The sequence below is a fragment of the Capsicum annuum genome, chromosome 1 (genome assembly GCF_002878395.1).
Source record: "Capsicum annuum cultivar UCD-10X-F1 chromosome 1, UCD10Xv1.1, whole genome shotgun sequence".
Lineage (NCBI taxonomy): Eukaryota > Viridiplantae > Streptophyta > Magnoliopsida > Solanales > Solanaceae > Capsicum > Capsicum annuum.
The window spans coordinates 144,825,957-144,839,934 of record NC_061111.1 but is presented as its reverse complement, the minus strand read 5'-3'; the positions used below and the strand labels follow the sequence as shown (position 1 = coordinate 144,839,934).

The window sequence follows — 13,978 nt, the reverse complement described above, 5'->3', positions numbered from 1 at the left end:
CACATATAACAATGACTAATGCACGTAATTAAGTACGGGGTGTTACAACACTTGAATAGCCAGTGGCATTCTCTGAATCAAATAAAATTGACCACTAGCTTTCAACCGGTTGTTCAAACTTCTGGCAGATCTTCAAAAGATAAAGAACCCTATGGAAAATTCTTATATCTTCCACTATCAATCAAATCAAAATGAAGACGGGGTATAGCCACAGTTTCAACATTAGATAAGACAAATGAATTCAGGAAATACAGAATTGCAAATTTCTCAGCATTCTCATCATTGTTCTTCCCCCATACTTTCTCCGTGAATGGTAGAAATAATTGCCCTTTCTGTATAATTTCTGCCCCATTGAAACACTTCTCAACCATCTTATTTGGTACACCCTCATAAAAAATAAAGTCATACCTATTTGACACGTAATTCAATCCAGTTATGATAACAAATTCCCTGAGAGTAAAATTAAGAATGGTGTCATTAGCACAAATCAAAATCCTAGAAGAAGAGCTACCTTCACCTCAAGCGTCATAATGCATCTGCACAATTGTACTTGCACTACACGTTGCTGTTTTTTCATAAAATAACCAAAAATGTTATTGTCGCAAAAGTTTTTAAACTGTTCCTTGTTTAAAATTGCGCGTACGCTTCCATAAATATCTTTGTCACTGTACGAACACATGTGTGGTGCAAATCTTGAAAGTTTTCTGACAATAAATATTTCATCCCGCATCACCTATACAAAGAATCATATAACATGCAGCCAAAAACTCAAACAGCCAATAAAAATAAAAAACATATAACAAGTATATGTATTATTATCATATCAAAACTGCAACTAACACTGAAAAATACATATCAAATATACTAAAAATACATATAGCCAATAGACTGTTCTGGTAGTTAAGCTAAAATTAACATGCATATGTATTTTGATCATATCAAAGCTGCAACCAACACTGAAAAATACATATCACATGTACTAAAAATACATATATCCAACAGACTGTTCTAGTATTTCAAGTAAAATTAACATGCAAATGTATTTTTTACCATATCAAAACTGCAACCAACACTGAAAAATACAAATTATTTATGCTAAAAAATACATATAGCCAATATACTCTTCATGAGTAGTTAATACAATAATATATTTTTACAATTATACTATCATCTTCACAAATCAGCATTTTATAATCCCTAAATATCATCATAACATAAAATACATATCAACTACTTCAAAAAAATACATATAACTTATAACTTTAACAACATCTTTATACATTTTACTCAAAAAATACATTTACAACAAAAAATACCTCTTCCTCTCTAACTTCTTCAGAATCATCATCAAAAGAGATCTGAACATCCTCATCAACCTTACTCAAACCTTTAATTTCTTTCCCTTTCCTTTTCTTCTCTATTTTTTTATTTTTTTCCTTTTGAGAAGGCGATTTCTTCAACGATTTTTTTTTTTAAAATTTTTCATCTTCAGCGGATCGTTGCGAAACTTCGACCTAATCTCCTTCGGTTTCTCAAATTTCTTCGACTGTAAAGAATTTGAAATATTTTTAACTACATCTTCTTGAGTTAAACCAAGACTAAAAGATGACCCACAATCATAGACCAAATTCAAATTCCGTATACCACTATTTGTTCGTGATTTTGGTGTTTGGTCAACCATTAAAATAAAAAAAACTTAAATTCTAATTTTGAGATATATTAGAGTATGCTATTTCTGAAATTTACCCAAAAAAAAAATGCTAACATGCAATAGCTAAATTAAGAGTTACCTGAAATAGATGAAGATAATCTTTACTGATGGTGCTAAAATCGTGCAAAGTAAAAAAAATTGGAATGAAAAGATATTCTTGAGGACAAAAAGAACGACAAAAATCTTTCAAAGTAATGAAAGAGAAAGCTTATGGCGTGAAAAGAGGGAAAACTGAAAGTTACTTCTCCAAGTGGGTAAAAAGTAGGGACCACAATAAAATAATGCTACAGATGTTACAAAATATAATTTAATAAAATTATTGTTATTTTCTGTAATTTAATACTTAAGTATGATACTTTATGTATTTGTTCCTTTTATTATTACACTAGAGGAGCATGACCCGTGTCAGCACGGGTCCAATGTTAAGATATTTTTACTATTTACAGTAAGTTAAATTGGTATTAGTTCGAATTATGAATTATAAAATATGAATAGACAAAACATATTAACTGTTTGGTAGTATTTTTCAAGGAGTCAAGTCTTACAAGATAATTATGTATAACTTACTCATATAAATAACAAAATTCGATGCATATAGAAGTCTATATATTTAATCATATGATTAAGATTTGCTACATTAAGTAGAAAATATGAGATTAAAATTGATACATAAGACTTGCCACTTGTTGTATAAAATTGAGAATAATTGTTGAAAAAGATAAAGAGTTATCTAGTCATTGCATAATACATCACATATGGGTTGCAGTTAATAACCCGCATTGTATTCCCTTACTAAGCCGCCATAAATATCATTTGCTTTCATTTTCTCCTTCTCTTTTATTTGTCAACTTGTTCTTTGAAGTTAAACTAAATTAATATTTTAAATTCAAATTTTAAGTGTTTCAAAAATTACATAGAACCATCTTTCATATTAATTTAAATTATTTGACTTTGAAAACACGATAAAACATACTTATGTAGATATTTTATTGAACTTTGCTTTTGTATATTCTCCTTCCTTTCAAACGTGAAGTCGTTTATTAGAGTGTATAAAAATAATGTTGATAGAATGTATTAATAATGTTTGCATTAATAATGTTTGTATTAATAGTATTGGTATTATTTATGCTTACATTATTTCTTATACACTGTTTGATGTACTGTATTAGAACTTGCATTTATTTTGATATATTTAAACAAAAGTTTTAAAAAAAGTTGGATTGCATATACATTCTAAGATTCATCCGGGATCGAGAGTCAATCAAATATTTATATCGTTTAAATTTTTAAGTTGTTAATTATTGTGATTTATAGTATTTTTTTTAAATATATAATAGATCAAATTATTTTTAGATATTTCAAGTTTTTAATTATTGTAATTTATAATATTTTTTATGTAATTTTTAAAAAATATATGCTACTTTCCTTGTCCAAAGTTTTGTGTCATTGATAGTCAATTATATTTTTTAAATAATTTAAATTTTTAATTATTGTGTAAAACTTTTTCTACTCTAATTGGAGTGACATGATACTCAGATGACCATAATAATTAATTAGAGGTAATATAATAAAATCACGATTGGATATAATAGGAAAAAATTAAATCAGGTGAAATTGTAGTAACAAATAAAAAAGAAAGTAAATTATATGTTTGATATGAAATTAAATAAAGAATAAAATTTATTTAATTGCATCAATTATAATTAATTTTTACAATAAATTATCATCCTACTAATCAATTTACTTAAATATATTTGAAACAATTTTATACATAAAAAAGATAAATAAGATTGAAAAATAAATGGAAGATAGAAGGCTCACATGTCTGGAAATATATGCAAGGCCAAGTGTGATGATATTATGGTTAATTTTTCACATGGCATTGCTTGTAATTAAAGAAAAAAATATGGACTTTTATTCAAATTTTTGATGAGGTTTCAAAATCAAAGCACAAAAAATAATTAAATTGAAGTTATAATTTATTATAATAACTTTAATATCCTTAAGTATAAATTTAAAGATAAAAAACTACAAGTTGAAACCACCACATCTATAATATAGAAAATTTACAATCCACTTAAATGCAGCCTTTACGTTTTAATTTAATCATTTTTGTTGTAAAGTAAAATAACAAGAAAATTAGAAAAAAAGAGTACAGGTGTCACTAAATGCAAGTGGGTAGTATAGAAATGGTATGGCCTCTTAGGTTAGGAGGTGTGAAATGTTAAAAGATCGACACTACACTTGAACCCTCAGCCATTTTCAACACTAGAAAAAGCCATACGAACAAATCGGTTTCGAAGAGAAAGCTTGTGTTGTGTGTGCAATTTCACAATGGCAGGGCGTATTAGATCTACACTCCCTCTCGCACGCAAAGTCCTTTTATCTGATTCTAGATCCGCTCTTTATCCCGCACTGAACTCCAATCCCGAGGTAGTTCATCTATTTGTAGTTCCGAGTTTTCTGGGCTGTGCTTTGATTTGTATCTTGATATTAGATTCTGAGATTATTTATTTATTCTTTTGACTTTTAATTTGGATATTTTTTATTCTCGATTTATGTTTTATGTGAAATGGATGAATGTTGTGTTTGGGTCTTTTATTTTTTTGTAATTAACACAGTCAGAACAAATCTTGCTGGAATTGAACGAGTGGAGTATTTTGGTGTGGCTTTGTGATTGAATTCATTTGTGAAAGTAGCTATGTTGCTCAAATTTGACTTGTCATTTTTATACGCGTCTGTGTGTCGAGTACTTCAAAAATAGCGTATTTTTAGAGAATCAGACATAGTGCGGCAACATTTTTGGATAGTATGAACAAGGTAAGAAAATAGTGTTATTATTGTGATTGGAGGTACTTTTTTCTGTTATTTGTCCCCTTTGTGTATTGCACATCGAAACATTTTGACCTTGGTGTGTGTGTGTGGGGTGGGGGTGGGGGGGTAGATGTGGGGTGGAAGGAGGCGGGGATTTTAAGATTATCCTCGCATCATTCCGAAGTATTAGCCTTCTGAACTTTTATTCAGGAAGAGGATTGGTGGCTTGTTCCCGTGTGGAAATTAAGTTTGTTTCCTGGAGTTATTTTTATTGAAATTGAATATCATGTTGTATCAATCAATAATTTTGTTTTATTTACACCCAATCTTCTTGAAAAGAGAAAACTTTGGATCCCGAATGAAGTTTAACTGAATGAGTATTCTTTACAAAACTGTTAAAACTGTCCACGCTGTTGAAATCTGGTAAAGTGGTTTGTTTTATTGATGTTTTTTATAAATGTTGGTCATTTCTTTTTTTTTTTTTGCAGTTGTCAAGAAATTATGCTTCTGCCCCAGCCAAAGAGCAAAAAGTAAAGGTTAGTAATGCTATGAGATTGTAGACATATTTGTGTGTTGATATTTGTTTGTGGCAGAGGTTTTTCTTAAGTTTATAGTGAAGTTGAATTTTTCGCTATGTCACTTATTGCTGCCGAAAGCATTGCATTCCTAGCCTAGAGTAAATATGTATTGAATCCTATTGGGTACTTCAAATCCTCAAAATTGTATCTGCATCAGACTAGCTAATAAAGATACAACAATATTGATTCAATTGTAAGCTCCGATGATCTATGTTGCTCGGACTCGTCAAAAATGTCAATGGGTGTGTGTTGGATTCACCAAATTAGTGTATTTTTGAAGAATCCGCCACAGGTGCGGCATCAAAAATGAAGAGTCCGTGCAACTTAGCCGATGATAGAGATTAAACCTGAAGTTTTGAAATGTGAAGTCTAACTTGCTGATGCTTCTTTGATTTCAGATTAAGTTGGAGCCCATAGGCTTTTTTTGGAATTTATTAGAAAAGTTATTAATACTTTCAAGCAAAAATCAACTCTTTTCTTTAAAATATATTAGAAAAGTTATTAATACTTTCAAGCAAAATTCAACTCTTTTCTTTTTGAAGGCTGGATGTAAACCCACAGAGTATATTGAATTTTGACACCAACTTGTTGTCTATCAGTAAGAATTTCATATGAATTAACTAAATATCGAGCTCCCTTGTATTAATAGGATAAAGTATCTTTTTCATGTAGAAGTACTGAAGTTTTTGGAATTAAAGAATGAACATAATTCATTTCTTATTTGGACACTGCACATCATCATTAAATTGATTCCTTCTTTTGGTGATGATACCTTTGGCCATGGATAACATGATCTGATGCTCACCTCACATGTGCTCCTAGTGATTAATTTTTTTCATTTTTTGGCTGTCAAATCCGATAAGTCTGTCATATAGAACTGATATACTGCCTGCAAAGTGTTAAAGAAATTTTTAGTGGCAGAATTGATGGGGATTGTTCTGGAGTACAAATCAATTTTGATCATGTAATAGTCCCATATTATTGTTCGATACAGAGTCAACATCGGTTTTATCTGTGAATTGCTCACATTGACTATACTCCCTCCATTTCATTTTACTTGGCCCTCTTACCAAAAGTAGTTGTTTCAATCTACTTTTCCAATTTATGAAATCAAGAGAAGTTTATCATTTTCTTCCAATACCAGCACTATTATTAAATGCCTACATGAAGTATTAGTGGTCAATTTAGATTTCCAAAGCATAATTAATAAGGTTATTTTAGTAAAATAGATTCCTAATAAATGTTTTTCAACTGGAGTGCCAAGTCAATAGGGGTCAAGTAAAACGAAGGGGTGGGGGGAATTTCTGTTTGAAGCTGTATTTGGTGAAAAGCAACTCATCTGCTCAGTTTATTCTTACAAATTCTACAGAATATCAGATGTTCTTTTCTATATTTTGACTCGTGATGATATCTCAACTGTGTCTTTTTGTTCGATCATGTAGTTTAAATCCGTTCCTTCATTTTCTAAGAGATGGGAAGAAATGGATACTCTTACCGAATCTCTTGGAATATGAACTCTAAATGTATTAATGTCTTTTGCTTCTCTATGATGTATTAGGTTCCTGTGACGATGTATGGAGTTTCTGGAAATTATGCCTCGGCTTTGTACATCTCAGCTGTAAAAGCTAATGCCTTGGAGAAGGTCGAGTCCGAGCTTTTGGACCTTATTGAGGCTTCAAAGAAGAGTCCTAAATTTTCTCAGTTCATGAAGGATCTCTCTGTACCTACAGAGACGAGAGTGAAAGCCATGACTGACATCTCCTCACAGGCTAAATTTGGAGATCTCACGAAAAACTTCTTGGGTATGATAAAATTATATTGTTATTTCTGAATGTACTATTATTTCATTTTATAAAATTTTGACAATTTGTAATTTTCAAAACAATTAGAGATGCCATAATCAAACAAAATCTAATCTCACCTCGTTTTAGAATCAATCGATAGTTGATTCCAAGATATATATATATATATAGCTCGAGATACATCCATTTCTTGAAATTAGACTGTTCAAACTTCAACCATTGTTTCTGTTTAAAGATTTTGATCCTGGTTGATTGGTTCTTCGATAACTCAAAAAATCTCATCAATTTGGTATCTATATTCTGGTCTAGATGAGCAAGTTCCTTTGATCAATGTGAATCTTACTAGCAAATAGTAAATTCTTCTTCAATGTCACTATTTGTTGGTTTCTATTATCTTAGCTGTTTGGTCATCTCTTCCTACTGGAAACTGAAGGCTTGTGTTGTTATTAGTTTACGTGTTCTCTTTTACTCTACCGAGGTGAAAGGAGGTAGTAGGTGAGCTGTTATTAGGATTGGTGTTAATCTTCAGGAAATTCAAGCTGTATTTTCACCCGTTCAACATTGTTCTGCTTCAGATTATGCTTTAAGTCAAACAAGACAATCCAAAAGATGCATCCTTCTAAAGTAATATGTAGGATTTGTTTGTACATTTGGCCTAAAAATATTTTTGATTAGTAATTGCTATTGTTACTTATTAGAAAAAGGCAAGACGGATTGTAATGTTCTTTTCTAGACAATGAAAATGATCTAGCTGATGTAAGAAAAGAAATGTCAGGATGAACAACAATGGATTGACGGTTGACTCAGCATTATCTGATCCTTGTGTGTCTTTGGTGTCTATTTTAAATGAACTGATGGTTCTGGATCTTTATGGGCGATGGCCCAACATTAATGTATAGGACATGTGTTTTTGTTAGACTGAGGGAAAGAAAAAGAAAATTGAACCAATCACTTGTTTGGTTTGGAAGATCAGGATTAGCGGGTGACTATGCCCAGTTTGGTCCCCCACACTCTAATCTGAATCATATTTGCCCTTTTGCGTTTCTGTCATCTTCCCTACTCCCCAAGTCTGCCTCTGTGCAGTAGTATGTTTTCGAGTGTGAAAAGTATATAATCCAGAATTGTTTGGTTGAGTGACTCGTTAAAATATTTGAGTAGAGTTATTTTACTTGAAAGGGTTATCTTATATGTGGTAGTGTGATTTTTAAGAAAATATTTTCTTAGATAATAGTTGTCTAGCAGTATGCACTCTCAATCATTAAATTTTTCATGAATGCTAAACTATGTGTGGGTAATCCTTAATACTTACACTCTCTATTCCAATTTATATATCATACTTTTCTTTTTAGTCCGTCTCAAAAAGAATGTCACCTTATTATCATTAGAAGTAATTTAGCATTAAAATTTCCCTTTTACCCTAAATGAAATGATTTATAGCCACATAAATGTGCAAGGCTTGTTTTAGACCACAATTTTCAAGTCTCTTTTTTTCTTAAACTTTGTGCAAAGTCAAATGGTGCCCCCTTAATTGGGATGAAGGGGGTATATTAATTTCCTTTCTTTGTGCAAAATGCAGAGGTAACCAAAAAATAATGCCAACTACAATCTTGACCTTGATCTTTCCAACTAAATGTGCTATAAATGTGGTCCATCATCATCCAGAATCCTTCTACTGCCCCTAAATCTACTTTGCAAAGCTTACCACTTCATGGTTTAATTCTTGTGAAGTTCAGAACAAGTTATTTTGAACTTCTCTTCTGATTCTGGTGCTACCTGTTTCTGACATTTATGGCTTTCTAGTGACATGAGAATTTCCACCTTTTTCATTGCCTCAGGAATAGTTCTTCCTGGTTATCACATTGGCAGCATAAGGTGTAAAGTTATATTTCTTTTTAGCAGAAATTTTGACTTATGGTTGTCTTTTCTCCATTGGCTGTTATGCTTGATTTAAAGATCAGAGCTTCACACCACTAAGATTTCATAGTTCATCTCTTTGTTTGTTATTGTGGTGTGGTGGCTGAGCATGTATATTTTTAATTAACCTGCTCGGCTAACATCTTTTTGTTTAAGACCACTTTATGTTCATCTGACGTTTTCTTTCATCTTTGTATTTCTAGTTGTTTTGGCTGAAAATGGGAGGCTGAAACATATTGATGCCATAGCAAAAAGGTTTGCAGAGTTAACCATGGCACACAAGGGAGAACTTAAAGCCACTGTAACAACCGTTATTGTAAGTTCACCTTTTTGGAACTAAAAGTCTGCGCTTGAATATAGATCCTTATCTTTCGATCTTTGTATTTGATTTGGGAAGGGCTATATCAAGTTTGAAAAGACTATATTTTAGTATGGTGTTACTTAATGATGCTTTGAAGAGTAAGTGATACTCAAATTCTGAGGATGAAAGCAGTACAGAGTCGCTTGTAAACTGCTTTTGGTGATTCTTGAAAATTTGTGCATGAAGTAACTGTCTTTTCTAGTGGAAAGATAGTGACTGCAGTTCTTACGTGGCAGTTTGCTTCAAAATTCAATGTATCTGCTCTTCTAATGCGACTATAAATGATGTCCAATGTGAATAGTAGGGAGATTATTTATATTCTAATATTGCATGATGCTTTGAGATGACTTCTTTGTTACCATGCTCTCTTGCTCCCTGAGGGCCAGGGGTGGTTAACTGATGCATAGATCCAAGATTTTAATTGCTGGCGATAGTCTGTATCTGTTGTTTTATCTGATTGGCATAGTTTGTTGTTTTCTTGTAGTTAGATACCTGTTCTTATATCTTTTTGTTTTCTTTACCCAGCCACTTCCTCCAGAGGAGGAGAAAGAATTGAAGGAGACATTGCAAGAAGTGATGGGAAAAGGGAAGAAGGTTAACATTGAACAGAAGGTACATTTTGATACTGAAACTTTTTTAGAAAATTCTCAATGACAAATATCGCATCTGTTTATGATATTGATTCCTTCTTGTTACAGATTGATCCTAGCATTCTTGGTGGGCTTGTGATAGAATTTGGCCAGAAAGTTTTTGACATGTCCATAAGGACTAGGGCACGCCAGATGGAGAGACTCTTGAAGGAACCTATCAACTTCTAATTGCGTGAAAGCCCGTTTTTGTTATTTTACCCTTTTGTGGTTTTAGCTGAAGATGAACCACCTCTTACTTTGGACTGCCCTGAGGTGTTTCTTTCTCATAACAATGTTCTTCTGCTTCTTGCACAAATAAAAACATACTTCACATTTGAATCTTACAACAGGAAAACCTTGTTGAGGATCATTTTTTTTTTTCTCTTTTTGCACTAGTTTGAATAACATCTTTGTTTATTTAAAGGAGTGAGAAATTACTTATATTGAGCCTTGGTTTATTGCTGTGATTGTGTAAAGAATCTTGATTGGTGGTGCGTGTGTTCGCATGTTGCACGTTTGATTGTGGTGGGTTAATGTCAAATCGGTAAAAACTTACCTGCACCAGGTGTTCTGCTATTCGTTCACCTGTCGAGGTGAATGCATGCAGTCAACTGCAAAATCTGTTAATTGTGAATGCTATTAGTGGGCTTTTACAAATGCATCAGTTTAACTTATATCCAAGTTGGACTTGGGCTGGAGTATTGAGGTGTAGCCCATCTAGTTCCAAAGGTAGGCCCAAAGCATCTCAAGTCATCACATTGGGCAGGTTAATTCCCAGTTGGGCTTCTCTCACCGCTTCAATAAAGGATCCTTGTCCTGAAGCAGGCTACCTGTACAATAATAGCCAAAATCAAGAAAACATTAAATAAAAAGGTAATTTAATAATAGGAACAGTGAAACTATATGATAATATTATCAAATATTTAGGTACAAATTATGAGTGAAATAGATTAAAAAAATTTACATGAATGTTTCACCCTTCAATATCACTAGCTTTTGGATATGTATTCGCTTAGTATAATCACTCAAAAAAAGAGAGAAAATATCATGAAAAATTGAAAATAGGTCAATTTCGTTTGTTCAGTTTGAATAGAAGAAAATAGGCATGTAAAGATCTCTTATTTGTTACTTTCATGTTTTTTATGTATAAAAATAAAAAATTCTACTTAAAAAAATATAAAACTAAATACAAATATGTAAAGAGCGATAAAACCAATTAATCCGATAAAACGGAAATTATATGGCTAACGTTAATTGATAACTCAGATAAATTTTCTTTCTAAAATGAAAGAAAGAATTTGAAGTTTTGTGTGAATCATATGATTATGTAAAAGAGAACTATTCCACACATACTGATTCTGGTAAATGTCTTCTCAAGAAATTGTTCTCTATTTTACAAATAAATTGAAAAACAATATATGTCACAACTAACTTATCTTTATGTTTTTTCTACTCCAATGTTTTTCAACATTATAAACACTTTAACGACTCACAATTATCACCTAACTCCACAATCATCATAATTATAGCCCCATCAACCTTAATTTTCAGTTGAAACATAACGTAGATATTAATTATCCTTCATATACAGTAACATTTGTTTCATTAAATAAATAGCATATATTGTTTATACAAAACAGATTCTACGTCGTACGTGGTCCATTGCAAATATTGTTAACATGTCAATTTGAGGAATCAATGATAACTACTAATAAAATTCCTGAAATTAGTCAAAAACATCATTAGTTTTTTTTTAGATTCAAATCATCATTAATTCTATACCACAATAGAGTTTCTTAAATTAAATATCATAAAATTGGAAAGACAAATTTGTACCTTAAAAATAGGAAGCAATGGAGAGTTTAAATCACTAAAGTCCTCAAAAAGTTTCTCCAATTTGTTTTTATAATATTTTGCTCCTTTCAAAGTTATTGTCTCTTTCCCCTTGGTACCAATGAATTGCTTGAATTGTTCCACCATCTTGCATTGCTATTGAGGCTCTTTTAACCATGTCATTGTATAGCCTGGACACAAATATAATATCTTGTTTAGTTAGAACATAATGTTTGTATCCAAAGTAGGGGACTTCATAAATTATACAGTGAGTAAATTCAGAATGTATATCAATTGACCCTTGACCATTTGTCTATACTCGTGCCTCCGGCTGCCAAGGTACTAACCCTATATATGGTCCCAACAGTGACGGAGCCAGGATTTTCATTGAGGGTTCAGAAGTAAACATACGGACTAGTCAAAGCGGGTTCAACATCTACTATATATACATAAAAATATTTTTGATCGTGTAAAAATAGTGTAATTTTCATCGAAGGAGGTTCGGATGAACCCCTGATTATAAGGTGGATCCACCACTGGGACCCAAATTCGGGGTCCATTACCAAGACAACATTGGCAAACACCATTGTTGGTCCTATACCACATGTCCTGTTCAAATCAATGTCCTCATGGAGAGATTCTTGAGCTATAAACGGAGACTCGTGGAACAAAAGCCATCCCAAACTTTTTTAACAACCCCTCCTCGTCCAGCCATGTTACTTTGTCCTGCTAGTATGAATATTTGTTTTTTTATGCTTAGTCAAGAATGTTGTATTATTATTTTTTTAGTTTCCCACTCGGTGTTCGGTATCTGGATTGATCCCCGACTAATTCGGATCGCGCACTGCAGGGTCCATTTTAGGGGAGGCGCTCCCAACAAGATTTTCTCCATACCCAGAGCTCGAACCCGAGACATCTAATTAAAGGTGTAGTAGTCTCACCCCGACACCACAACCCATGTTGGTGAATGTTGTATTATTCATCATACATAGAATGTATGCAACAAGCACGAAAAGTGTTTAAGTAAAAAATTTAATCTCTCAAATCTAACTTTGGATAGCATCGTTTAAAATTAACGAGGAAAATTTGTTAAGAAAAGCCTAAAGAACAAATTATTTCGTTATATCCACAAAGGATTTGGAAAGCAGTCATATAGTATGGAGGAAATTAATATCATTGAAACCTGGAAACAAGTGTATTCACGTGTTTTTTTGTGTGTGGACCGTTTAAAAAAGAATCACTTTTTAAATTTAATATTTTATATGTTTCTTTTTTTTTTTTCTTAAAAAAAAAAACAAAAAACCTGTCCGATATATTTTTCTTCGATTGACTAAAGTTAGTGATTGATATCATGACTCTCGATCAATTTCATTGTGAGTTGTGTGGAAGGGAAGATCACTATTATCTGAAGTTGTTATTCAAAAGGTAGTCTAGTTTTGACAGGATTGTACTAAGACAAGAATGACAACCTTCAATTCTATTGCGATAGAGATTGATTTTGTGATAAAATGATTTCCTTCTGATGAGAATTATATTCATAAATGCAATTTTTTTTTTTTTTTTTTAAATCTTGCTTAAGAGTAGCAGGAGTTGACATATGTTAGTCCATGATTCTGATCATGGAAACTTCATCAGAGGCAGCTCTAGTTGGTTATGTAGATCACATGACTCATTCAAGGCTGAGAATTTAGGTGTTCGAGTAACACTGAGTTGGCTAAAGTAACACATTACATCAACACCAACAGTCTTATGGTTAAACAACTACATTCGAAAATCCTTCTGCAATAACAACTCTTACTTAATGTAAATATTCATGATTGTAAAGCACTCATGTGTAGCTTTACATCTGTAGTTGTTATTATGCATTTTATTATTAAAATCTTAATTTGCATCATATTATGGACATAAAGTGGAGAAAGTAGTGTTATTATATTTTGATAACTCTTGTAACTTTTAAAACTCTATTTGTTCATAATCTATCACATTATGTCTTGTAACTCATATGACTATTAGTTGTTGTAACACTACTAAAAAAAAAGGCAAAAACCAACCACAGAAAACCAATCACAAATTGTGGTCGGAAAAAATCGACCACTAGTGATCGAATTTTTTTTTTCCTTAAAAGTGACCACAAGTGGTAGCTTTTGTATTTTAAAAAATTAAAATAATTATAAAAATAATTTTAGTATTAATTATTAGTTATTTTACAAATGAAAAAAATAAAAAAACCGATCACTTGTGGTAGGTTTTTTAATAATTTTTAATTTTTTTTTCAAAAAAACGATTACTAGTGGACGGTTTCTGAAAAAAAAAAAAAATTAAAAAATATATAAAAA

General features: G+C 31.7%; 1 protein-coding gene across 1 annotated transcript; it reads left to right on the top strand.

The window, feature by feature from the left end:
- The first annotated feature begins 3,743 nt into the window (after nucleotides 1–3,743).
- Nucleotides 3,744–10,271, top strand: LOC107839176 (ATP synthase subunit O, mitochondrial). The gene is made up of 6 exons (XM_016682564.2): nucleotides 3,744–4,144; nucleotides 5,014–5,061; nucleotides 6,662–6,905; nucleotides 9,023–9,135; nucleotides 9,706–9,792; nucleotides 9,879–10,271. The coding sequence occupies exons 1-6, from the start codon at nucleotides 4,046–4,048 to the stop codon at nucleotides 9,996–9,998; spliced, it is 711 nt and encodes a 236-aa protein (XP_016538050.1). The 5' UTR covers nucleotides 3,744–4,045; the 3' UTR covers nucleotides 9,999–10,271.
- Nucleotides 10,272–13,978: the final 3,707 nt, after the last annotated feature.

Coding starts and splice junctions, on each gene's coding strand:
- LOC107839176 (XM_016682564.2), top strand. CDS start 4,046: ATGGCAGGGCGTATTAGATCTACACTCCCTCTCGCACGCAAAGTCCTT. Junction 4,145..5,013: donor CACTGAACTCCAATCCCGAG/GTAGTTCATCTA, acceptor TTTTTTTTGCAG/TTGTCAAGAAATTATGCTTC. Junction 5,062..6,661: donor CCAAAGAGCAAAAAGTAAAG/GTTAGTAATGCT, acceptor ATGATGTATTAG/GTTCCTGTGACGATGTATGG.